This window comes from Primulina eburnea, unplaced genomic scaffold (assembly GCF_022965805.1).
Source record: "Primulina eburnea isolate SZY01 unplaced genomic scaffold, ASM2296580v1 ctg496_ERROPOS3583385+, whole genome shotgun sequence".
Taxonomy (NCBI): Eukaryota; Viridiplantae; Streptophyta; class Magnoliopsida; order Lamiales; family Gesneriaceae; genus Primulina; species Primulina eburnea.
Window position 1 is genome coordinate 26,576 of NW_027331300.1, and position 23,989 is coordinate 50,564.

Genomic DNA, 23,989 nt, shown 5'->3' on the forward strand with positions numbered 1-23,989 from the left:
TTTTCCTAGGATCCATATGCGACAAGTATTAATTATTAACTATGCAAAATTCAACTGTAAATTGAAGAATATTCGGCTCTTTGTATAGTTGAAACTAACCATAAATAAGGCCAATCATCGGGCTCTCAGATTTACTTGAACACGAAGTGGAATCTGCCGTTTACGTTGGATCGATTATAAAAGTAATTGTTTCAAAATCTACCATCCCACAAAATACTAAAATTAAAAAAATTCGCCAGTCTAAAGCATTAATATCCTTGACATTGGTCAGGGAAACAAGAGCAAAGTGCCACCATTAATAACTGTAGAGGTTCTCTTCAAAAACAGAGGCCTCCAAATTCTGATCATGAAAAGGCAAGAAGGTGGCTTCTGTCTGCCGCGAGACCTGCCGTGGACATTCGAGCAGGAGGAAGATGCAACTCCGCCTGGACCAATTAAGTTTATGTTCTCTAACGCAATATTGTGACATGGATTGCTTTTACTGCACTTCAGTTTTACTGCATCCTTGGTGGTTGATGTCCCCCCCATATGTTCCTGAATATAATGTTGCTTATCTGAATCTTTGATGATCCCTGAAACAAGAAAACTTAGGAAATACTCCACAGGTCCAACAGCAAACACTATCATTTTAAACGAATTCACCCTTTACCTGAGGATTGCACAGGTTGAATGGGCAATACTGCTGATTAATGAATATGGGGTTGTCCACATTCTCCATCAAGATATTATCGTATGTGAAGTTCGTTGCGTACCCGCCTGCAGCCTTTGGTTCTGGCCAAGTTTTGATCTGAACTCCATTAAGAGTCCCTCTGAACGTGCAGTTAACGACGCTGATGCTTGTAACGTTTTCTTTGGTGCCAGATTTTCCCATGCTACCCACACTGATCCCGTGACCAGGCCCGCAAAATGTGTTGGTGATGTGAATGTCCCGATTGCCTGGGCCGATGGACACACAGTCGTCTCCTGTGGAGATGACTGTCTTGTCAATATTGATGTTACCCGAGCTGCTGACATAGATACCGTCGGTGTTGGGGCTGTCTGCCGGAGCTGATAAAGTGACGCGGTGGATTTTGACTCGGTTGCATGCGAAGAGGTTGAAATGGAAGTTCTTGCTGTTTAGTGACTTTATGTTGGATATATCCGAGTCGTTCACGAAATCCAGCCGCAGTGACTGTTGGTTTTTTCCCAAAATTCAAAATAGTAATCCATATCCTTCCTAACTCTTAGTTCAGTATACAATGCATGTTCTTGTTTTTTTACAGAACTACCGCAATCCCAGGTGAGACAAAAATTAAACGCCGACAGTTAAGGTTCTAAGCCATTTGGCACCAATTTAATTTCATAATACTCGAGTAAAATAGGATTAAAGGAGGGGTTACATGCAGTCACTTCCCACAAGCAGTCAACCAAAATTAAATCTCCATCACTTCCAATGGCTTCTCCTTGATTAAGAAAACGATAGGAAGACAAAAAAATATCATTAAATCTTAAGAAACAAACAAAAAAAATAAAGGAAAAAAAGAACTAACAACAGGAAGAGGCTTGCAAGAACCGGTTTTACATTTATTATACGTCCAAGCCGAGGCTCCTTGGCCGTCCAACGTACCCCCACCGTGGATCCTCAGATTATTGATATTCTGAAATGTGATCCAATGGTCGATGAAGAAGGAACTCGACTGATTAGGAGACCTTAGCATTCCTTTTATCACAAACTCTTTTCTACCATTGCAAGGTCCTTTTCAAAACAATTGATTCCAAATGATAAGTTCCCTTCGGGATCAAAACACAGCTCTTGCCTCTCCATTTACATGAGTCAGCCCAAGCTTTCATAAATGCCTACACAATTTTTCGCAAGAAATGAGTTATGTAAAGAACACGATACTGTGAAAACGCTAATGGGATATCTGTTCACCTTAGAATTCTCTGTCTTGTTCTTCCCAACAGCTCCATATTTCTTGACGTTGAATACTTTTGTTTTGTGGCTAGAACATGCAACCAACACGGAAAATATGGAAAGAAATGTTATCCCAAGGGCTACTCTTGGATTCATATTAGTGCTTATGAGATTCTCAGCTAGTGGGCTCATTTCTTTATGCACCTGCATGGAACACAAAAAGATTAGGTATTTTTGAAAACAGAAGATCAATAATAATATTGTCGATTTTGAATATAACTTGGGCTTGCTAATCTTTGCCATCTGCCTCACTATCCTCTCCCAATGATAAATGTTGCGATAATTAATGATTAATAAAAGTGATTTACATTTTTAAGTCAAAGCTAGTCAAATCACAAATGTGTGTATAAAGATTTCCTTTTAATATAGAATATAGAGTTGAGTCAACAATTTGACCAAATAAAAAACGCACTGTACATTTATTTCGAACCTCATTTCATGACTTCATCAATAAAAAAGAAAATAAAAAGAAAAAGAAAGGTAATTTGATAAATTTCTGACCCTCATTCATCACTTCAAATGTAAAACTTTAAATTATCAAAAATCTGAATTAAAATGTCTTTAATTGTGAACATTTTATTTATTTATTATTATTATTATTATTATTATTATTATTATTATTATTATTATTATTATTATTATTACCATTATGCATATTTGTGTATTTTTACTACAAACATTTTATTTATTTTAAAAAAGCAACCTAGTGATTTCTAAAATTGTAATCAGAACAAATTAGATATATAAAAATCAAGTCATTCGTGTAGGGAAAAAAATCGAAAATCATATAATATTTCTTTTGATAAATCACCCTATTTTGTTGATAATGTATTGACTCGGATTCATGATTTTATTTTATTTAAATTTAATTCAGTTTTATCAATTTGATATAATAGTTAATTTAGTCTTCTAAATTTTCATATTTTCCATTCTGATCATCTTACTTGTGGAAAGTTACTTTTAGTCTTTTAAATTTTTTTTTTTTTTTGGTTTTTAGCACAGTTTCACCATATCAATTATATGACGTTGAAAATTGATAACGTGTTTAATGCTATATCAATATTCCAAGAAAATAAATCTAAAAATTAATAAAAATTAAAATTACATGATTAAAACAAGAACTTTGAAAAGTTAAAATAATTTAAAAAAAAAAAAGCAAAGTCACGGTCCATTTTATTGTATTTTGGAGTTGCATGCAATTTTGCATGCAATACGTGGGACTTCTAATTTTTTCTTTTTCCTGAAAAGTTCCGAAATGGATATCGAATACGAACTATTTGTAGAGACGGCAAATATAACTGATCAAGTGTCTCTATGATAATGTGATCGCATATTATACATTATTCGTTTGTGGGAATCTTTGTTTTTTTTAAACTAGTATTTAACCCGTGAATCGCACGAGATGATATTATTAAAATTAATGAAAATAAATAGATATTTAAATTAAAAAAAATAACAGCCTTGTTCAGCTCGCTCTTCACCTTTTCTTCGACCGTCAAATTTAAAGCCGGTTGACCTGCCGGCACATATTCTTTCAACAATACCAAGTATTTCATTTCAACCCACGGAATCGGCAGAAGAAACACAATCACTTTCCGCTCGATCTAACGCCAATGGAAGATCAGCTTCTTACTCTAGTCTCTCGGAACAGCCTCCTTCTGCTCGTTTTGCATCAGCTGATTGTCCAACTTTAGTGATCATTGATCAAGACCGCTTCCACGGTGCCTCGAAGTGTACCAGTATCAAATAAGCCTGAGGTATCGGGAGTCCCTGTAGAGACTAAATCTGCTAAATCCAATGAAGCTACATTGGCTTTGGAGCAGCTCCATGATGTTGAAAATGAAGTTAAATTGCTTCGAACAATTACAAAGAATGATATTGACTCAAGAAGAGACTGTATCTATCAATTGAAACATTTTGGTGCTCTTACCTTGCAATCTTTTATGCATACTTAAGTTATTGATAGTCTCTTAATATTGGAAGAGGTTGTTCTAAAGAGACAACAGCTTGCTCGGTGCTGGAGTATATGCCTTCACCATGGTAATTTTAGTTCACTCCTAAATTTTTTATGATGATTAAACTACCACGACATGGTTGGGCCTATTTTAGACACCAACTAGGATACATGACAGAATTCTAATATTTTTAACAGGAATTCTGAAATGGCCAGGTTATGGTGGAATAGATCAGTAGTAGATATTTTGGATTTTGATTGAAAATTGTTTTAGGAATTTTAATTTGAAATAAAATAGCAGGTATCCATTCTGAAATTGCTGGATCAAGATACGAATATTGGTCATCTTTTGCCTCTCATCCTGTTGAAGTTATATTAGCTGCCGGACGGAAAGCAAAAGATGAAACTTCCAAAGAGTATGTTTGTGTTAACGAGCATTATTTTCATGCAAACTTCTCTTGACTTGACTGTCTTTTACTTTTGTCAATTTGCAGTGAACAATGAGTTTGAAGAGAGGGAGAAGGTTGTAAAAGACACGAGTGATATTCCAAAAAAAAGCTTTTGTTGAAAGCAAGCTTTTAGTTGAGAAAGGTCTTAGGGAACTGAACTCACTTAAGGTTCTTCTCGAAAATTTGTTCCTCTACCTTTAATGGCTATGGATTGAAATTTCCGCACTTCTTCGAAGTCATGTTATTCGTTACTCTGAATTTATATCAATGTTCGTAGAGACTGTTTAAAAATTTGATCTGTTTGCGGAGACAAATTAAGACAATTGATTACGCCTGAAATCTCATTTTCAACCTCGAGTAGAATGAAGTTTGTTACTGATACAAAAGAGAAAAAAAGGAAATTAATGAAGTTTGTTACTTCTGATGTTATTCAGTATTTTGTTTCAATGGCCCTAAAGCGTCACCCAACTGTTGCAAAATCTAATGGTACGAAAACTCGACTGTTTTCGACTTAATTAATTTTTGTCCAATGGATGTATACTGTCAAATTTAAAATTGTGATCAGCCCTATTTTAATTTATATTATTTCATAACTCATAATCTAACAAGGAAAGTTGAAGCAAATATCTCTGATGATGCCCTCCTTTTACCACTACAGATGAATTGAAGCTACCAATTGCGAGGGCCAATATTGTTCAGAAGCATTTGGCAAGTCTATTTGTCCAAAATGTTTCCAGCCATTACTACTTTAATTAATGAAGAACTCATACTTTGTTTCAGAGTTGACTCCTGAAGAGTCTGAAGACGGTCTTCTCAAACAGGTAACCTAAAATGAAACCTATTTATGTAATCCGAAATGACCATTATTGTTGTTATCTACTGCACATTCGTGCTCGGGAATAAGGACTACAGATTCATTATACTACAATATTAGGCTTGGCTGACATATTTTTGGAGAAGAGCAAAGAATCAAGGACTGGAACCAGATATCGCGGAAGAGAAACTAAAGTTCTGGATCAACAAATCCCATAAGCAGCTAAATTCACATGATACTGTGGATGGAACTAACTTCGACAAATCTATCTAATTTTATTTTTTTGTATTTGTTCCATTTTATGTTTTCCTTAGTTTGATTGAAATATATTGTTTCTTTGTTTTCTCCATGTCACAAACGTCCCACGTCTTTTACTTTTGAATATTCATGCATGCATGCATGATGGAAGTAATATTTGTGCCTTGTCGTGTTTGAGCTCATCTGTCTTGCTTTTATGTCACAGTCGAGCATGGTCTGGAGCTCCGGAAGTTAAGAATGGAGACCAAGTTATGGGAAGAAACTCGTATATGGATCGATCAAGATTGCGACCAAAAAACAGTACTAGAAACCGAATTCTAAGTCCACGTATCTCAGGACATGTCTGTAAGTAGGATAGTTTTGTTGGTTTCAATTCAGGGTATCTCGTATCATTTTTTGTTTATCTGGTAATCAAAAAATTTCGTTATTTCATAGGCATTACATATTTTATTACAAAGAGAGCTTCTTATAGGGGCAAATACTAATTTTCCTTTTATTTTTAAATAATGTAATATATAATTTTTACCGAGAACTTTCATTATTTAAATTATACTAATAATTCTTAGCCTTTTCTAGTTATAGCGTTAGTTATTTTTATTGAAAATATTTATTATTTTAAAATCAAGGCAAAAATATTGTTAAACTGATTTTTTTTTTGTTTAGATTTATATATATTACACTAGAAGAAGATGTTCCAGTATGCTATATAATTGAGAGACATGATATGCTCATGTCTACATCCTTTCATTAGAGTTGAAAAATAATATACAGTTTGCCTTTTTCGCCCTTTTAACATATTTGCAAGTCTCCGTCTAATTTTTTTCCTTACCTTTAATTTCATTATGATCACTTCATAATGTAAATTTGAAAATATTCTTGGTGGCGTCCAAATTGGTGAAATAAAAATGATCAGTCGACTAATAATTACTAAGAGTTCGATTCTCTTTATCAAAATTATCTCAGATGATTCTGCTTACCGTTGTTTACAGATTAATATATGTTTATCTAACATGTACAGAAAATAACGGTGGTATGTTTGAAACCATAAAATAATAATAAATTAAATCTGAAAACGACATGAATTCTACATACTGTGCATAATATCTTCAATAAAATGAAAATTAATCAGCCTGTAATTAAAGTCGAAAAAGGAAAACAATAGCCTGGAAGACAAATATCAACTAGTCAACAAAATTTTAACGTTGCGTTCCCACCAAGATGTGAAGAGCATACAAACACGTGGGCGCTTTTCATTTTTTCTAAGATTGGCCGGGCAGTGCAATTATTTGTCATTTACTATAGTGGAGTAAACATTAACCTTCAACTTAATTATTATTAAAATTTAGGAGAAACAATTACAAACCATATATATATGTATAATATATATTATAAAAGCATTTTGAGATATAAAATTATATTTGATCTTGATAAAATATATTTATAAAGGGAGTGAATTTCATGGAATCTTCTTTGGACCGATTCTTCCCGAGGTTCCCGTTCGCGTGTCTCGACTCAAAGTCATGGTCCTATTAGGCTGTTCTATATATAACAACACATTGGTCAACTTCTTTGACGAGCAACTGTCGTACAGGTCAAACCACTTATAAATTCTGCGTCGTTAATTATCAGTGGATCATCATTCACAAAAGGCAAAGCAAGCGCGCGCCGTATTTCTCTTTTGTTTTTGAAAGAAAACATTTAGCAATATATATAAATATAATAATGGCTGGGAGGCGTGGAGCTGGCGTTAAGGTAGTGATAATCAACACGCAGTATGTGGAAACTGATGCCATGAGTTTCAAGTCAGTTGTTCAAAACCTCACCGGAAAGGATTCCCATGCCGAAGCAAAGCCGCCGTCGATTCAATCTTCCACTCAAGTTGCCTATAATATGGCTCCATTTTTGTCCCGTGGAATGTCGTTTAGGGATTTCGAATGGATGCCTAACGACTTGCCTCCACTTGATGAACTATTGCAAGCCTTACGATGAAGTTGAATTAATTCTTGTTGATTCCTTTTATTTTCGATCGATCTCGTGTAATTTCACAAATTTTCCATGCTCCGGTTTTTATATATATGATTATAATTACTGTATCTGTTGTTGTTGTTGTGGATATTTGAAACAAATGGAAATATATATGTCAAGCTAAACACACTTGGTTAATTCTATATATGATTATAATTACTTTATCTCTACACACTATTCTATTAAATGTCAACCTGATAGAGATAAAAATTTCGTATGTTTGATATGACCAAGCTCAGTAAGATTTTTCGTCAGTTTTTACAATTATGATATTATTTTTATTTAATATAAACCGAACTATTTTTTTTTTTTTTAAAACGATTGTCCTAATACATAAAAACTTATATTAATGTATATAAGTTTTTAGTCTATTGTAATATTTTGTAAAAAAATCTTTATCAGTAATCTGTTGTTTTCATAGGTATATAGTCATACTGCCTGAAGTCTTCATGCAGTGTAACTATAAAGGAAACCTAACTTATTAAAATTTCCCACCTAAAACTTGAATCACATTCCTCGTGATATTTTAATTTTAAAATAAACTCTATTCTTCAACTAATTAATCCCCATTAGGTCCCTTCAAAATTAAAAAAAGTACAAATAGTTCAAATTATGGAATTGAGAATATTATTTATTTTCATATATAAGACGTACGCCGAAATAAAAACAATAAATATAGGTACAAATTATTGAGATTATAGCACAAATAAGGTACATATTGCTGAGAATAAGGTACAAATGATTGTATTTCAATTACGAATTGACTTAAATTGAGGATCAATCAACTTAAATTGGGTATGCGTAATATAATCTTCATATTCTTAATTTCAGATAATTGAAATGAAAACATGTCAAATAGGTAAGTAAAATCAAGTTTTTTAACCTTAAAACTGAATCATAACATATGTTTAGACTTAAAAGGAATAACAATGTAAAGTTAAATGGATCTATCAAAGTCACGTGTCGGCTCTACGACTATTGTATTTTATTAATAATGTGTTTATAATACGATTCATCAGACATAATTGTATGGGAGGTAATTAACTAATTACGATCATAAAATCAAAGTTTTCATGAAAATAATATTATGATAGACTAGATAATTATATATTTCTTCCAAGATTTTCCCTTTATTTTTATTTTTTGCTCACATTTATTGCTTTCGTCCTTTAAAAAAAAAAAACTAAAGGAATCATTGTATTTTGAATTTATCGTATTGAGTTTTACTCAAATTTTATGTTGTCCTTTTTATCAAAAAATCTGGAATATATTGTCAACTTCACATGTAGTCTGAACTTTTTTATAAGTTGACTACGTGTTGTTATTCAAACTCTCGATTGCAACAAGGCTCAATTATGGTTAAATTTATATTTTATCCTCATGATTTAAGTCCATGCACGAGATCACTCGAAACATGAAACAATTTACTATATAATCACAATTTCTTGTGAAATTCACTTGAGTTATATAATTATCAAAACTGGAATAAAAATTTGGATTTCACCTAATCCCGTATAATATAATAAACTATATATATAATATTATTATTTGAGGTTTGTTCTGTCACATGTACGTGAAATTAAATAGTTCAAAAATATAAAATAAAAAACGAAATATCAATATTGGATGAAAAATATCCATAACTTTTTGATGTCTGGTCTTTTGATTTTTAATAATGAGTAGGTCTCTTGTGAGATGGTTTCACGAATCTTTATATGTGAGACGAGTCAACCCTACCAATATTCACAATAGAAAGTAATACTTTTAACATAAAAAGTAATATTTTTTCATGGATGACCCAAATGAGATATTCGTCTCACAAATAACGGCCCGTGAGACCGTCTCACACAAATTTTAGTCTTTAATAATATGTAGAATTATTTTTCAATTCTCACAATTATTCAACTTTCAGGTATTTCGAACTAAAGAAATTGTCATGCAAGCTCAATAATAATTGTAACATCAATAATTATCAAATACTGTAGTCATAAATTATTTTACCAAAATTCACGACGATATATTTTTAAGCTAAAATTCAAATTCAAAAATTCATAAACATCATAGATCGATATTATCGCACTAAATTTTCAACCGAATTTTAAAGTAGTTGAACTAGGGTTCCTGTTTTCGTGATAAAAAATTCTAAATTTTTTATTAAAAAAATAGGTGGGACATTACATGTGTGTGTATGCATATATATATATATATTCTTTCTACACACATGATTCTTGGGGCTATTTTATTTTATAACCCATTTTTTAAAAAAAATATCGACTTCGTCTATTTTCCTCAAGGCAAAAACTTGTGTGAGACGGTCTCACGGGTCTTATTTGTGAGACGGATCTCTTATTTGGATCACCCATGAAAAAGTATTACTTTTTATGCTAAGAGTATTATTTTTTATTTTGAATATGGATAGGGTTGACCCGTGTCACAGATTATGATCCGTGAGACGGTCTCACATGAGACCCACTCTTTCCTCAAATATCCCCTGATTCTTTCCGGTAGCTCCACTCCGTCCTGTGGCTTCTTTCCATTGTTGTATTTGTTCGTTTAGTTTTAAGGAAAAAATAGCACAAAATTGCCGTATCAATCAATTAATTATTAACTATCCAAGCTTTCTTGTTTTACTTGGTTGAAAGAGAGAAGAAAAATAATTATCACGTGTTTTCTCACCGAAGCTTTTAGTTCGAGCCTGATGAACAAACCCAGGCCTGAAGATCCGTAATAGAACAAGAACAGCAGCAGATTGCGAATCATCAGCGTTATAAGTATATATATTTTATTTTATTTTATTTTATTTTATTTCTCTGTGGGCACCGCATAAAATGAAGAGAGGTACAAATCCCATCACAAATCTCCCACTTATATATCGATTCACTCGCAAAAAAACACAGATATCGACAACAGAGAAAAAGTTCTGATTTTGTTCCCTATTGTTCTTCTTCCCCCTTTCTCTTGTACAGACATGTTGATGTATCCGTGGAGGCATAGGCGGTGTTGCGCTTTCTTGCTTGTTGAATTTCATTAGGGCCGTCTTTATTTGTTCCAAGATTTCGTCTCAAGGTTTAATTATTTGATAGCGCTCTTCCTTTCTTGCGTAAAATTGATGGGTCTCGCTCGTTTCTCTGACTTTAATGTGTTTTATCTTCATTTGCCCGTTTTGCAGGAATTTGAGGTCGCTTTGAAGTGAAATCTTGGAACTGCATTGGAAGATTGATTGGGACATCTTACTATTGTAGAAAAAGAACGTTTGAGAATTTATGTGCTTTTATTCAATGGGGAATAAATTGGGAAAGAAGAGGCATGCGGTGGATGAGAAGTACACTAGGCCTCAAGGGTTGTACCAACACAAAGATGTGGATCACAAGAAGCTTAGAAAGCTTATTCTTGACTCAAAACTGGCACCTTGTTTTCCTGGTGATGATGATTATGCTTGTGACCTAGAGGAATGCCCCATTTGTTTCCTGGTCTGCCCCTATTTTTATCCTCGTTAAATTTTCTATATTTCATAGGGTTTGGGCGAGATTTCCATTTAAGAACGAAACTTTTAGGAACCAAGATGCCAAGTGGTTCAGGAAAAGATATTAGAGGACAAACTCTACATTGTTTTAAAAGTCTTGCTAGAATTTGAAGGGGTATCTTCCCTGTTCATCCTGTATTTCCTTAGCTGTGATTGAATTCTCTGCTTATAACAGTAGTTTGGTTCTTGAGCTCCATTTGCTCATCTGTGTATTCACATTTTTTGGCCTGTTTTTATTATTGGCCTAGTGAGTGGTTTCTTCTACAGCAATGCAAAAGAAATTGCCTTGGAACAGTCGAATATTCAATAGTGCCAAAGAGATTACCTCGGCAAAATTGTTGAAGTGTTTGACATTGCAAATATGAGCCCGATCTTTAATTATCATTCTGGGCTATTAATGATGCTCATGAACAACTGAATGTAAAGTGGTTTGCTTCAATTTTTTTAACAACTAGTTATATCCTTTTATATGTTTTCCGGCGATAGACCAAGTAGAGTCATTTTATAGGAATTAATAGAGCGCTTATTTTTTCTTGACACAACCATTAAGTTTTAGCAAACAATGGTGATCGGCGACTTGTTATTTTAGTTTGACCTCCATTTCATGTAGAACTATTTTTTTTTGTTTTGAATGTTTTCAGTTCTATCCAAGCCTTAATCGGTCAAGATGCTGCACGAAAGGCATATGTACTGGTACACTGCTCATAATTTTATCCTCCATATTTTGTCATTATTTCACCAAACAATTATTCTTACTTATCTTGGTTTTAAGTCGCTACTATATTGGTTTTCCCCATTTCAGAGTGTTTTTTGCAGATGAGGACTCCTAATTCTACCCGGCCAACACAGTATCCTTGATTTCTATTTAATTGATTTTTTTTTTTCAATTTTGTATAAAAGTGGTTTGCTTTGCTCGTAATATGCAATGTTTGCTTTAACTTTTTATTTGCGTTGCTCGTTATGCTGTCTAGTACTCCTGGTTCTGCTTACCTTAACAGTGAAAGGTGCCCTTTCTGCAAAACCTCAAATTATGCCGTGGAATATCGAGGTGTTAAGACAAAGGAAGAGAAATGCTTGGAACAAATTGTGAGAGTGAAATATTAGTATCATCATGTGCTATATTTTTCCTCTTATAGTTGTTGAAAATGCCCCCGCTTCTGAAATGTTGGCATGTAATTGAACTTACCTTTTTAGGAAGAACAACGAGTTATAGAAGCCAAAATAAGGATGAGACAGCAAGAAGTTCAGGATGAAGAGGATAGGATGCTGAAACGAAGAGAAGTCAGTTCTTCAAGCAGCATGAGAAGACCAAGTGAGGCTGATCATTGCTCGACTAGAGGTAATTGATATGAGACTAGTCAATGGTCATTGCTCATTTACTTATTTACATTTAACTTCTTCCAATTTGTAGCCCCATCTTTTGCTTCTGCCTTGGAAAGTGAAGAAATTGTGGCCTTTCACGAGTCTAATGCTGCTACTGCATCAAGACTGCCTCCACTCCAAAGGCAAAATAGGTCTACTTGTTTTATAATTTATGCTTAAATTATTCTTGCTATGATCCACTGTGTTCTTAATTGAATAGGATCAGGCACTTTAAAAGTTTGTGTGGATGTGTTCGGTAGTATGCCAAAAGAACACGTTTATTGGAGGCTGGCTAGAGGTGTTGTGTATCATTTGTTCCATGTTTATCTCTTGGGAGTTGACTTATCACTCTAATTATGTTGCATTTCAAATGGTAATCTAAATTTGGTGAAAATTTAGTACTCTCATTTAATTTGATCCAGGGATCCAGCTAATCTGGGCAGTTGCTCTCATCAGACATTTCTTTTTTTAAAGTTTTTTTTCTTGAAATATGAAGATAGAGTCAAATGTAGGAAGATAATAACTCAAAATTGGCAATTTCTTTACATATTTATCTTTCCTTTTTATCTGGAGGGAAAGGTACAATCCCAGGTTCTAGGAATGTCAGTGACAGTGTTAGCTCTAATTTTTCTTGATTCACTGTAGTGTCTGCATTTGTTTCAATATAAAACAATATTGTTGCAGAAGTTTTTGGGTCATATATACTCAATATTAGTTTATTGTTCAACAGGATTCATGTTCAATAATCTGTTTCTTACTTGGTTTTGTCAGATGAAGAGCATAAATTTTGCTTTAGCCTTTTGAATTTCAGTTATCCACTTTCTTCGCTCATGTTAAAGCTTGTTTTGCTATCTTATGGTTAGATTTAAGATCTTGTGGTCATAAGGTATTAAGGTATTAGAATTCATACCATGTACTTGTCGATGAGATCGACATGCATTGTTGGCTTAATGTGCGATTGTGGTTAGAAGATGTAATGCATGACAATTTATCAGTGATTGTATGTAACATTTGTCAGCGAAATGATTACTGGATTTCATCTTGTAGGTTGGAATGTAAATTCAATTAGGTAACTTTTTGTATTGATATGGAATAGCTTTTTTACATGGTTTACAGATATTAAGTGGTTAGGAGCCTGTGGGTGCGTCTACATGCTGAAAGATGAAGTAAATACGAGATGTAATCTTCATTTTTATTGATAGCTAGTGTTTGAGATCACCTTACACACAAAGAATGAACCAAAATATACAGTAATATGAATATTTTTCCGTTCTTATGGTATACCGACTTAGAGGTGTTTGGCTTAATTTATTGAGCATCTTATAATCTCCATGAGATTTTATAATGTTTCTGGATCTTGTGATAATTCTTTTTCCAAAAAAGAAATCTCAGTTTGTTTAATAAAAAACTGAGCTGAGAGAAATTATAATTTTCGTAGTGTTAATCTTCTTATTTACATGCTTAAAAAGATGAAGCTGTTACGAGAGCTTGTTTTAGAAAAAATACTATCAAGTTTATGAGCTTAGTCAAACAACTTCCTTGTTCAAAAGGTTCTGGCAAATTATTTGCTGATGGATTGTAGAATATTTACATTTTCAATCTCATACTGTCTAAAGAAACCTTGAGTGTGTTTAATGACTTATAAATTTATTAATGCTTTCCTATGGCCACTTTACTGACATCATGATAGTTCATACCTACTTCTATGACCACGAGTATGTTTCATATCATCACATACTCGTGCATGCATATATTAGCACTAAGTTGAGAGATGGATTTTTAAATAGGAAGGTGATAATGGTTGCAGATTGGACTAATAGAATAGGGATTACTTCTTTGGAGATTTATGAGATGATTTACGATGCAATATCCCTTATATGTTGCTCTTATACCAACAATGAATGTAGGGAAGGGGAATTTGACCTGGATCTCGAGGATATAATGGTTATGGAAGCTATTTGGCTGTCTATTCAGGTACTTCTACACATCCAATATTTTAAGTTTACTACTTTGTTGACCCGATATTTAGGTTTATTATTTGTTAAAGAAACTCAGAGCTTATCGCTTAGCTGATTTTGAAGACCATGTGTGTAGGTAATCTTGGATATGCTAAAAAATTTGATGCTTTGTGACCTAATGTATATGTATGTGCTTTTTAGTCGGTCCATTTGAGGGGCAGGGGCATTAAATTTATGATGAAGTGATATTATGCAATGTTGGAACATAAACATCAATATTGACCACTATTTCCTTCTGGGAGAATAGAAAAATTAATATGTAATTTGGCATATTTGTGGTTTTGGTAATCTAATTTGTCGAATTTGTTCAATAATTTTGTTTTGCAATTTTGTAAATTTGTTTGCTGGAGTATTGACATGGCACGGGAACAGCACCATATAAACAAGATTTGTGGTACGTTAGCACTGTGGCGAATAAAGAAGTACTATTGCAAAAGAAGAAATCATTCTGGACTAAGACTGGAATCTAGTTAGCTAGGTGATCAAAATCACAACCAGGCCGGCTTATGGATGAATTTGCTATTTTCTCTCACCCATATCTTGTTACCTCACATTGTTGATTGGTCTAACCATTAATCTTTTGCTCTGATCTCGTGATATGGCAAAATGACTTTTCTCTTGTTTCTGTGATGTGATAATGTAAGGGGAGTGGGAAAAGACAAGATCCACAGTATGGTGATGCAGCTCAGCCTGAAGAATACCTTGCAGATGATCGTAGTTCCTTGGCGGCGATGGCCTCGATATCCGTATCTTCGTCATCTCCATCTGGTGGTCTCGCATGCGCCATCGCAGCACTTGCAGAACAAGAAGTAGGCAGAGAGACAGCTAATAATTATGCTGGTGGAATCATGTCTACATATAGCATGCCTAGCTCAAGCAGATTTTTGAATCGGGAGGAGCTTGAATCTGAAAGTTATTTTCCTGCGGAGAACATCAGGGTGGCATCACTTGATAACCATTTGGCAATGACCAGGGATACTGGAGAATGGGTTGATCATAGATCAGAGATGGCTGAAGTTGGAACTAGCTATGGAGGTTCTGATGAATTTGATGACTCAGGGAGACACGGGGAACAACCCCAACAAGATGAAAACCAAGATAGCTTTCAACCTGTTGCAGGAACAGTAGTTCCCGAGAGTTTTGAGGAGCAGATGATGCTAGCCATGGCTGTTTCACTGGCCGAGGCTCGAGCCAGGACAAGTCCGCCAGGAGTTACATGGCACTAGCTACCGTTGTAGGTGTAGTAAAATCTCCAAATCTATCCCTCTAAAACCCAGGGGCATAACAAAAAATATTTATTATATGCAACTCTTTATCCATTCATATAAATTCAAAACTTGGCGAGGGTACTTCCTTTCGGTAAACCCAGGGAATGTGAGATATGAAAGACCCTTCAACGATCTCCTTTCCAACTTTGTAGGTACCAAGTTGGTTGCAGAATGAATTTGCTCAATGGCCTGCTTTTGTTCAATGGGCATTTATCACGATAACACTACTTGGGAGCTGAACATGTATGGATGTGGAGGTTTCAAGGGGAGTGTAAACAGATCAACATTGCACCTCGTGTGAGGCCGTCGTCTCAAGCTAGACAGGACACGAGAAAGTTGGCCACGTCCTATGTATCAGAAAATATTGTCTGGAAATGGCTGATTCTCAGGTATACGCAAAGGGAACGTGCATGTACATATACACACACACACCCACAAACATTTATAGTTCTTCGTAGATTCTCTTTTTGTGGGATTCAAAGGTGTACTTCGTTATGGGATGCCATAGATTAATTGGCCATTTTCTGTTCGTGACGGACTATTCAACGCAATATGCGTGGGGTATAGATTCTTTTTTTCTTTCTATCGGACGATCATATTTTCCTTCTAATGATTATTTATAGTTATATAGCATATTTATATATAATTACATATAAATATTCATTAAAAAAAATTCAACTGCCTAGACACCACCTAACGGTCGAGACCATTTACGACATTGCATATATGTATATACATGACCCACATATGCAAGAACAAGGCTGAGAATTTCCAAATAAATAGAAACAGTGACCTAACCTATAGTGATCTACATTTTTATTACATAACTTTTTTTCTATAGAACATGAATCATTCCAAACATATGTATATTGTATGTAATTGGCTGAACCTTAGGCTGTCAAAAGAAAATTTCGAATGTTTCACAAAATCTCTAAATATTTTACAAACTCATTGACTATTTACGCAACGCGTCAATCAAAACTTATGGAGTCAAAAATTAATATGCTTCTACCAATACGTCAAACAACGAATCAACTCGTTTTATTTTTGGTTGTCTTTCGGTGATCGGAGAGAGGTGAGTGGGTTTTCTTTTCTCCTTTTTCTTTTTTCAGACTATAGTATTTACTTTTTTCATCTAAACGAAAAATAACTAAAATCGTAAAAAAAAAAAAAATTTATGGACTAAGAAACAATTTTAACAATACAAAGAATAACTAAATTTTCAAAAAAATAAATAAATAAATTATACGTACTAAGAGACAATTTTAACAATATAAAAATTAAAATCCCATAAAATCTCACACATATAATTGTCCTCGCAAAAAACCTTAGGACAATTATTGTTGATTTGGAACCTCAACTTTGGGCACATGGGCGGAGCAGTATTGACTATTGAGCCCCGCCAAGACCCACAGCTTTTTAATATTTTCAATTTCAATTATTAGATAGAATCAAATAGAGTGAGTTTTTTTTTTATTTATTTATAAATATTGCTAAAAAAATGAAATAGGCTATATATATATATATATATATATATATATATATATATATATATATATATATATATATCTGTGTGTGTGTGTGTGTGTGTGTGTGTGTGTGTGTAAATTCAGATGGTGTGTTATATATAGTTTATAAATCCATATTTTGTTAAACCATTTATGAATTTTTCTTTTGTCGTCGATATTCCCTTTACAGGTAATCATTTCATCTAAAAAAATATAGTGAGCGATTATCGAAAAATTCAAACCCTCCATATTTTGTTCATATTACAAGAAATTTATTTAAAAGAATGGAAACATACTAATTGTAAAACAATACTTAAAACTTTAATATCCATTCCCATATTTAAAATTCCTAGCTACGCTTGCTCGGACAATCACAATATAGGAGATTTTTTAAAAAAATATATTGAGGTGCAATAATTGTTTATATTCGATCGAACGATCAAATCATAGTATTGAGCTGATGTATGATTTAAAAATATCAGAGTTATATAGTTATCATCATATATAGCTTTTGGTAAAACAACAAAAGCCCAGTCTCATAAATTTATATCAGAATCAATGTCACAACTTTTATTATAATTTATTGCAATGAATGTAATTATTATAAAGAGATTTTGAGCATAATAACGGGTCGTAGTTGGTAAAACAATCTAAATATAGCACTTGAATTAGATAGGTTTACTTGAGTTGTCAAATTAAATGCAGATTCATACAAATTAATCATTTCATAGAAGACTAAATCACTCCTACTTTCCTCGACAAATTATTCTTATGAAAAATATAAGTTGTTTTATGAAAATATGCGCAAGACTAATTTTCTTAATCCTTTTAATCCTAAATCTATATCTCCTACACCTTTGATTAATGTCCTAATATTAAGAAGATATTTATTTACATATTATATTATGATTCATAACATGTACAAAAAAAAATAAGAATTTTATTTTTATTTTTTTCTTTTATATATTTTTTCGGTCTTTAACATGAAATCGAAGAATAGTAGGTTAAATGTGAGAGTCCCTTCAGCCGCCGGGTCCCTCCAACCCAAAGGACAGCAAAAATGTTCTTCATACAAAAATCATTTAAAAATATTTTTCAGTTTCAAAAAATAAATAAAATAAAAAAGTAAGCAGAAAAGAAAAACGTGGAAATCGGAATACGTAGCGTTGCCGACAATGAATAAGCACGTACACTCGATTAATTGCATTAGCATAAACATCACATTATATTGATTGTTTATAATCATCAAGAAATACAATAATGGTTAAATATTAAATTAATTCGAAAAAAAATCATATATAATATTTATTATAACATTGTCAAATGTAGAATTTTTATCGATATTGAAAAATTATAATTATAATGCAGTTATAAAATGAATTGAAATTTATTACATGTGACAACCGTGTAATGTTACACCAATTGTTGTAGAAGATTTCCAATTAATGTTTACAATTTTTAGTTATATTTTTAAAAAATTAAGGATCGATGTTGCATTTGGGGGTTTTTTTTTTTAATATTTTAAAAAAAGTTGTGATGTAAATATATTCAAGAATTTTGGATCATGAGGGTGTAGTTTTTTCGATTAAATTATTAGTATACAAAAGATCCTTGGACTGAAAATTTATGTAGAATATTATTCTCACGTCCAATTGTGTATATATATATATATAAGACTAGCAAGCGTGATATTCTCTATGTTATCGCGACCATATTCTGCATCAACAATATCTCCACAAAACATGGCTACTATTCCACTTTCGTGGTCCGGCCCGGTCCCCTCTTCGTTCTCCCCCTTGCCTCAACACCGACGCAGTTTCAACGCCAAGCCACCACATTTTTCAGGCCAAATTCATCGGTTTGCTGTGTCGTGCAACCAAACGAAGGAAGGCCAAAACCAGGAATATGACCCTAAAGACGTTGAGAATTCTCGAGGGAAATTAGACAGGAGAAATGTGCTCTTTGGAATGGGAGGTCTCTATAGTGCGGCAAATCTTGTTCCATCAACTTCTCCAGCGATTGCCACTCCAATTTCTTCCCCCGATTTCACCAAATGCACGAAAGGCACAAATCTTAACACAAACCAACCACTAGACGTGAACTGTTGCCCCCCGGTGTCAACAGATATAATCACTTATAAGCTGCCTCCCGTGGAAAAAATGCGAATCCGCCCCGCCGCGCAGCTAGCCGGAGAAGAATACTATGCCAAGTTCGAGAAAGCTATTTCGCTCATGAAAGCTCTCCCTGCCGATGATCCTCGCAATTTCATGCAACAAGCTAATGTTCACTGTGCCTACTGTAATCTCACGTATGAACAGAAAGGAGACCCTGACGTAAAACTTCAAATTCACAACTGCTGGCACTTCTACCCCTGGCACAGATGGTACTTGTATTTTTATGAAAGAATCTTGGGCAAATTAATCGATGACCCGACTTTCGGTATGCCATTTTGGAACTGGGACCATCCAGACGGAATGCCCATGCCTGAAAGATACGCGAGGGCAGCCTCACCCCTGTATAATGCGCGACGGAACCTGACTCATCTGTCGCCGGCCGTCCTCGATCTGGCATACGCGCCCAAATCCGCCACCGCCCAAGACAAGATAATACCCAATAACTTGACAATCGTATACGGCGAAATGGTTCGCAATGTTAAAAAGCTAGATGATTTCTACGGCGATAAATACGTAACTGGTACCGCGCCTAACCCAGGTCCAGGCTCAGTGGAGCGTGGATCCCACACTGCAGCGCACGTTTGGGTTGGAGAGGCCACGAGTACTGGAGAGGATATGGGGAACTTTTACTCAACTGGTCGAGATACACTTTTTTTCGCCCACCACGCAAATATCGATCGTCTCTGGTCTATATGGCGCAACCTGAGGGGGTCAAAACCCAAAGATTACACCGAAGCCGACTGGCTGGAAGCCGATTACCTATTCTACGATGAAAACGCAGATCTTGTGCGCGTAAATGTAAAAGACACGTTGGAGAACGAAAAAATGGGGTACGTTTACCAGGACAGGGACTTGCCCTGGTTGAAAAAAAGGCCAACTGCGCGTGTCAAGAAATCTACAGTGGCCAAGACCTCAAAGGCACCAGAGGCGGCGGGGAATACATTCCCAGTGAAACTTGACAAAGTGGTGAAAGTTTTGGTTTCAAGGCCAAAGAAATCGAGAAACAAGAAAGATAAAGAAAAGGAAGAGGAGTTGCTGGTGATCGAAGGGATTGAAGTGGACACTTCTAAGTTTGTGAGGTTCGATGTCTTTGTTAATGACGAGGATGATAAGCCTGACGAACTGGACAAGGCGGAGTACGCAGGAAGTTTCTCTCAGGTTCCCCACAAGAATTCGACAACTGTTAAGACTAAGATAAGGTTGGGACTGACTGAACTGCTGGAAGATTTGGATGCTGAAGATGATGAAAAAGTATTGGTTTCTTTGGTGCCAAAAGCTAGGGGAGAGGACATATCCATTGGTGGTATCAAGATCGTCTATGCTTAGCTTCTTTAATTTACGATTTGATGATGGTATTTCCTATATGCTTGCCTACTCTTGTAAGAAAATAAGAGATCTTGATTCGGTGTACGTTGGATGAACGAGTGTAAGTTTTGTATATTTCAAGTCAATAAATGCATGTGTGTCTTAATTATTTAGAAATCCGGCCAGTCTCTAAATCACATTAAAACCCAGTCTTTAGATCATCCCCCTTACCATTGATTGCACCTGGAGGAGCTTAATTAGATGCAATTTCTGATTAAAATACGGAAGCACAAATTCAAGAGACCCAATTCAAGATTTTAGCTAGTATAGAAAAGTACTCAAACAGACATCAAAACTCATTAATTTATGATAGAAGGGAATCACATTTTCATAGTATAGTATTTGCTGCTGGAAAATGAATTATTTTATGTTCGAACTTGATCATATAATGGTAATAATTACGAACAATTCTTTGTTGCGAAGCTTTGTCCGGTCAGCAGAAATTTTTCGCAGATATGATGCCGCCTATTTTAATGGGCCGCCTAAAAACCACATCCACGAGGCTTGTAAATTTATTACAAAAAAAAGTTCTGTGCATTTTTAAAATGAAGTAGGAAACACTTGTGAAATATTATAGTATGTGTAAAAAAATATTGATATAATATTAATTTATTCGTTTTAATTAATTTTTTTCTTTTTTGAGTAAGTCTCATGTAAGATTGTCTCACGGATCATAATCTGTGAGACGGGTCAACCCTACCCATATTCACAATAAAAAGTAATACTCTTAGCATAAAAAATAATACTTTTTCATGGGCAGGGTGACCCAAATAAGAGATCCGTCTCACAAATACGACCCGTGAGATCGTCTCACACAAGTTTTTGTCTTTTTTTTTGTGATCTAAACTAAACTGGGAAAAAATTATTTCTGAAAAAACTATATATATAAGAAAGAAATCAAATAAAATTATAAATGGTGGATTATTTTAAATGATTATTTTAAAAATAATTATTTACTTGTACTCCTTTAAAATAGGATGAGAAGTTTAAAAATACAGAAGGATATTTTTAGTGAAAGAAAAAAAAAACTTCACTAGTCCATAGAAAAATTAATCAATAATGATCGAGCATTCGAGCTGAAATTTTTTTGTGCTGTAAAAACTAGCGAACCCTAAGTTAAAAATAGGAAATATATATATATATATATATATATATCTCGTATCGACAAATTCTTTATGATACACGTGCTTTTAAAAACAAATATCCCTAGAAAGCTAAAGTATCCAAAGTTGAATGTTACATTCAAAATGCAATAATATAATATAATATAATATAATAAAAGATTTTTTTATATAAAAACAAACAAACAAACAAAAGCTATGGTTTTCGGATTTGCTCCACTTTTGTATTCGGGCCTATTTTTGCAATGTATTAATCAATAATAACCCATTTCAAAGCAAATTATTTAAGATGGGAAAAAAAAAAAGACGTATTATGTTTCAAGTAATTAAATTTCTATAAAGTGTGGAATTTATTATTAAATATTCCTAACTTGTGACATTATGCCAATACTGTTAATTGTCCCACATCGGTTGGATAAATAACCTTTGAGTGGCATATATTGGCTTGGACAATCCTCCCCCCTTGAGCTAGCTTTTGGGGTTGAGTTAGGTCCAAGTTTCAATCTTAACATGGTATCAGAGCCCGGGTTTCACCGTTATGTGTTGGACTGCCTATAATTAGGCCACCCGTTCTGCCCACAATTGGGTCATTTGTAAACTTCACGCTCCAGATGTTCATTCCTGGGCGTGAGAGGGGTGTGTTAATTGTCCCACATCGGTTGGATAAATAACCTTTGAGTGGCATATATTGGCTTGGACAATCCTCCCCCCTTGAGCTAGCTTTTGGGGTTGAGTTAGGTCCAAGTTTCAATCTTAACAATACTGGGCTCGATTCTTTGAATGTGCTATAATTTTGGTAAATAAAGATTGGTGACAAAGGAAAATTGGGCTTAGCAGAAGCTATTCATATTGGCAGTGTCCTCGTTCACTCAACATATAATACATGTATTGAGTGATGAATCATATTCGTCCATCTATACATTATGATTGAATGAGTGGAAATGAGCTATCAATTCAGTACATGTGCCACGTGGATAAGAATATTACTAATATGAGTGGTATGAACAAAACCGGAAAATTGATAGGCATATGGCTACAAAAAATAGGCAATTTCGGTGGAGTCGTTGGATTTAGATTTAAGCTTTTCACATGCTTTGTCTTTAGAAAATACAAAAACCTATCGACTTCACGTGAACTCGCCTCATACCCAACCATTTAATTTCTTTTTAAATAATTAACAATTATTTTTTTTATATAATGATTCTCATTGTATTATGATTATGTATATGCTCGCTCCAAATCAAAATTAACGCAATATTAGTTTATATTTTCGAATAGCATTTTGTGTAACATATATAATCTTTTAATCAAATTAAAACTAGTACATCGACGCATGTACAATATTTTTTAAATAGAAAAACAAGATATTGATGTTTGAATTGAACCTATAACTTGATGTTTCGGAAACAAAGAATCTATCCGCTATGCATCATGTGAGACATAGTGTTAAAAAAATACAATTAAGATTTATTTGGTTAAGCTGGATTGACGAATGATTTGTGAGTAACTTAATTTAATTAGTCAGCATTAGCAATGTAATCAATCTAATTATCAAACGTGATTACCGAATCATAGTCTAATCAAGATCTTAAAACGTCATTGTCTACCTATATTTTTAGTTATTTAATGAAGGATTACCTCGTTTTGTAAGTGGGACAAAGTTAGAAAGTAATCATATTTAATTATCTGGTTTTTTTATTTAAAAAAATTATAAATTTTAATGTAGAATCATCTTCGGACAAAACTAAAAATGCAACCACATATAAAATTAATATTGCTGGCCCTATCAAGATTTTCAATCTTTAATTTCCAACCTACGTAGATGGTGGTTTAATTTTAAAATTTTAGAGATGATTAAACTCCGAGAATCTAAAATAATAAAAAAAAAATTAAAGACATTGTAAAGATTGATATTTAATAACAAAAATCAGTCTTCCCTTTAAATATTCAGACAATATAAATTCCCCTTTAAATATTACATCACCCTCCACCTAAATTTACCCAACTATATCTATAATATCAAATTGCATCCTTCGTCTATGTATTGAATATAAATATCTTTTTAATTTTTTTTAATATTCAAGCAAGTTGTCAAACATTTACCTCATAAAAAATTTCGTATATATTGCCCCACTATTTGAAAGTAATTAATTATTCAAGATAAAAGAATAGTGCCCTAAAAACTCTAATTACCTT

General features: G+C 33.7%; 3 protein-coding genes and 1 pseudogene across 11 annotated transcripts; 3 read left to right on the plus strand and 1 right to left on the minus strand.

Annotated features, from left to right (window-relative positions):
• Nucleotides 1–209: 209 nt before the first annotated feature.
• Nucleotides 210–2,050, minus strand: LOC140821264 (exopolygalacturonase-like; annotated as a pseudogene).
• Nucleotides 2,051–7,151: 5,101 nt separating this feature from the next.
• LOC140821263 (VQ motif-containing protein 1-like) lies at nt 7,152–7,418 on the plus strand. Its single transcript, XM_073181702.1, has one exon. It carries the CDS (start codon nt 7,152–7,154, stop codon nt 7,416–7,418), a length of 267 nt encoding a protein of 88 aa, XP_073037803.1.
• A 2,534-nt stretch (nt 7,419–9,952) lies between these two features.
• Nucleotides 9,953–16,017, plus strand: LOC140821252 (E3 ubiquitin-protein ligase DA2L-like). 9 transcript variants are annotated; one of them, XM_073181685.1, is made up of 10 exons: nt 9,954–10,520; nt 10,624–10,924; nt 11,619–11,670; nt 11,780–11,825; nt 11,949–12,063; nt 12,172–12,316; nt 12,389–12,491; nt 14,247–14,313; nt 15,002–15,600; nt 15,778–16,017. In XM_073181685.1, the coding sequence occupies exons 2-9, from the start codon at nt 10,718–10,720 to the stop codon at nt 15,581–15,583; spliced, it is 1,317 nt and encodes a 438-aa protein (XP_073037786.1). In that variant the 5' UTR covers nt 9,954–10,520; nt 10,624–10,717; the 3' UTR covers nt 15,584–15,600; nt 15,778–16,017. The 9 variants fall into 9 exon arrangements, with proteins under 9 accessions (XP_073037789.1, XP_073037786.1, XP_073037787.1 ...); XM_073181686.1 differs by having other exon boundaries at nt 15,002–15,591; XM_073181684.1 differs by having other exon boundaries at nt 9,955–10,520; nt 15,002–15,595.
• A 2,796-nt stretch (nt 16,018–18,813) lies between these two features.
• Nucleotides 18,814–20,789, plus strand: LOC140821251 (polyphenol oxidase I, chloroplastic-like). The gene has a single exon (XM_073181679.1). It carries the CDS (start codon nt 18,831–18,833, stop codon nt 20,631–20,633), a length of 1,803 nt encoding a protein of 600 aa, XP_073037780.1. The 5' UTR covers nt 18,814–18,830; the 3' UTR covers nt 20,634–20,789.
• Nucleotides 20,790–23,989: the final 3,200 nt, after the last annotated feature.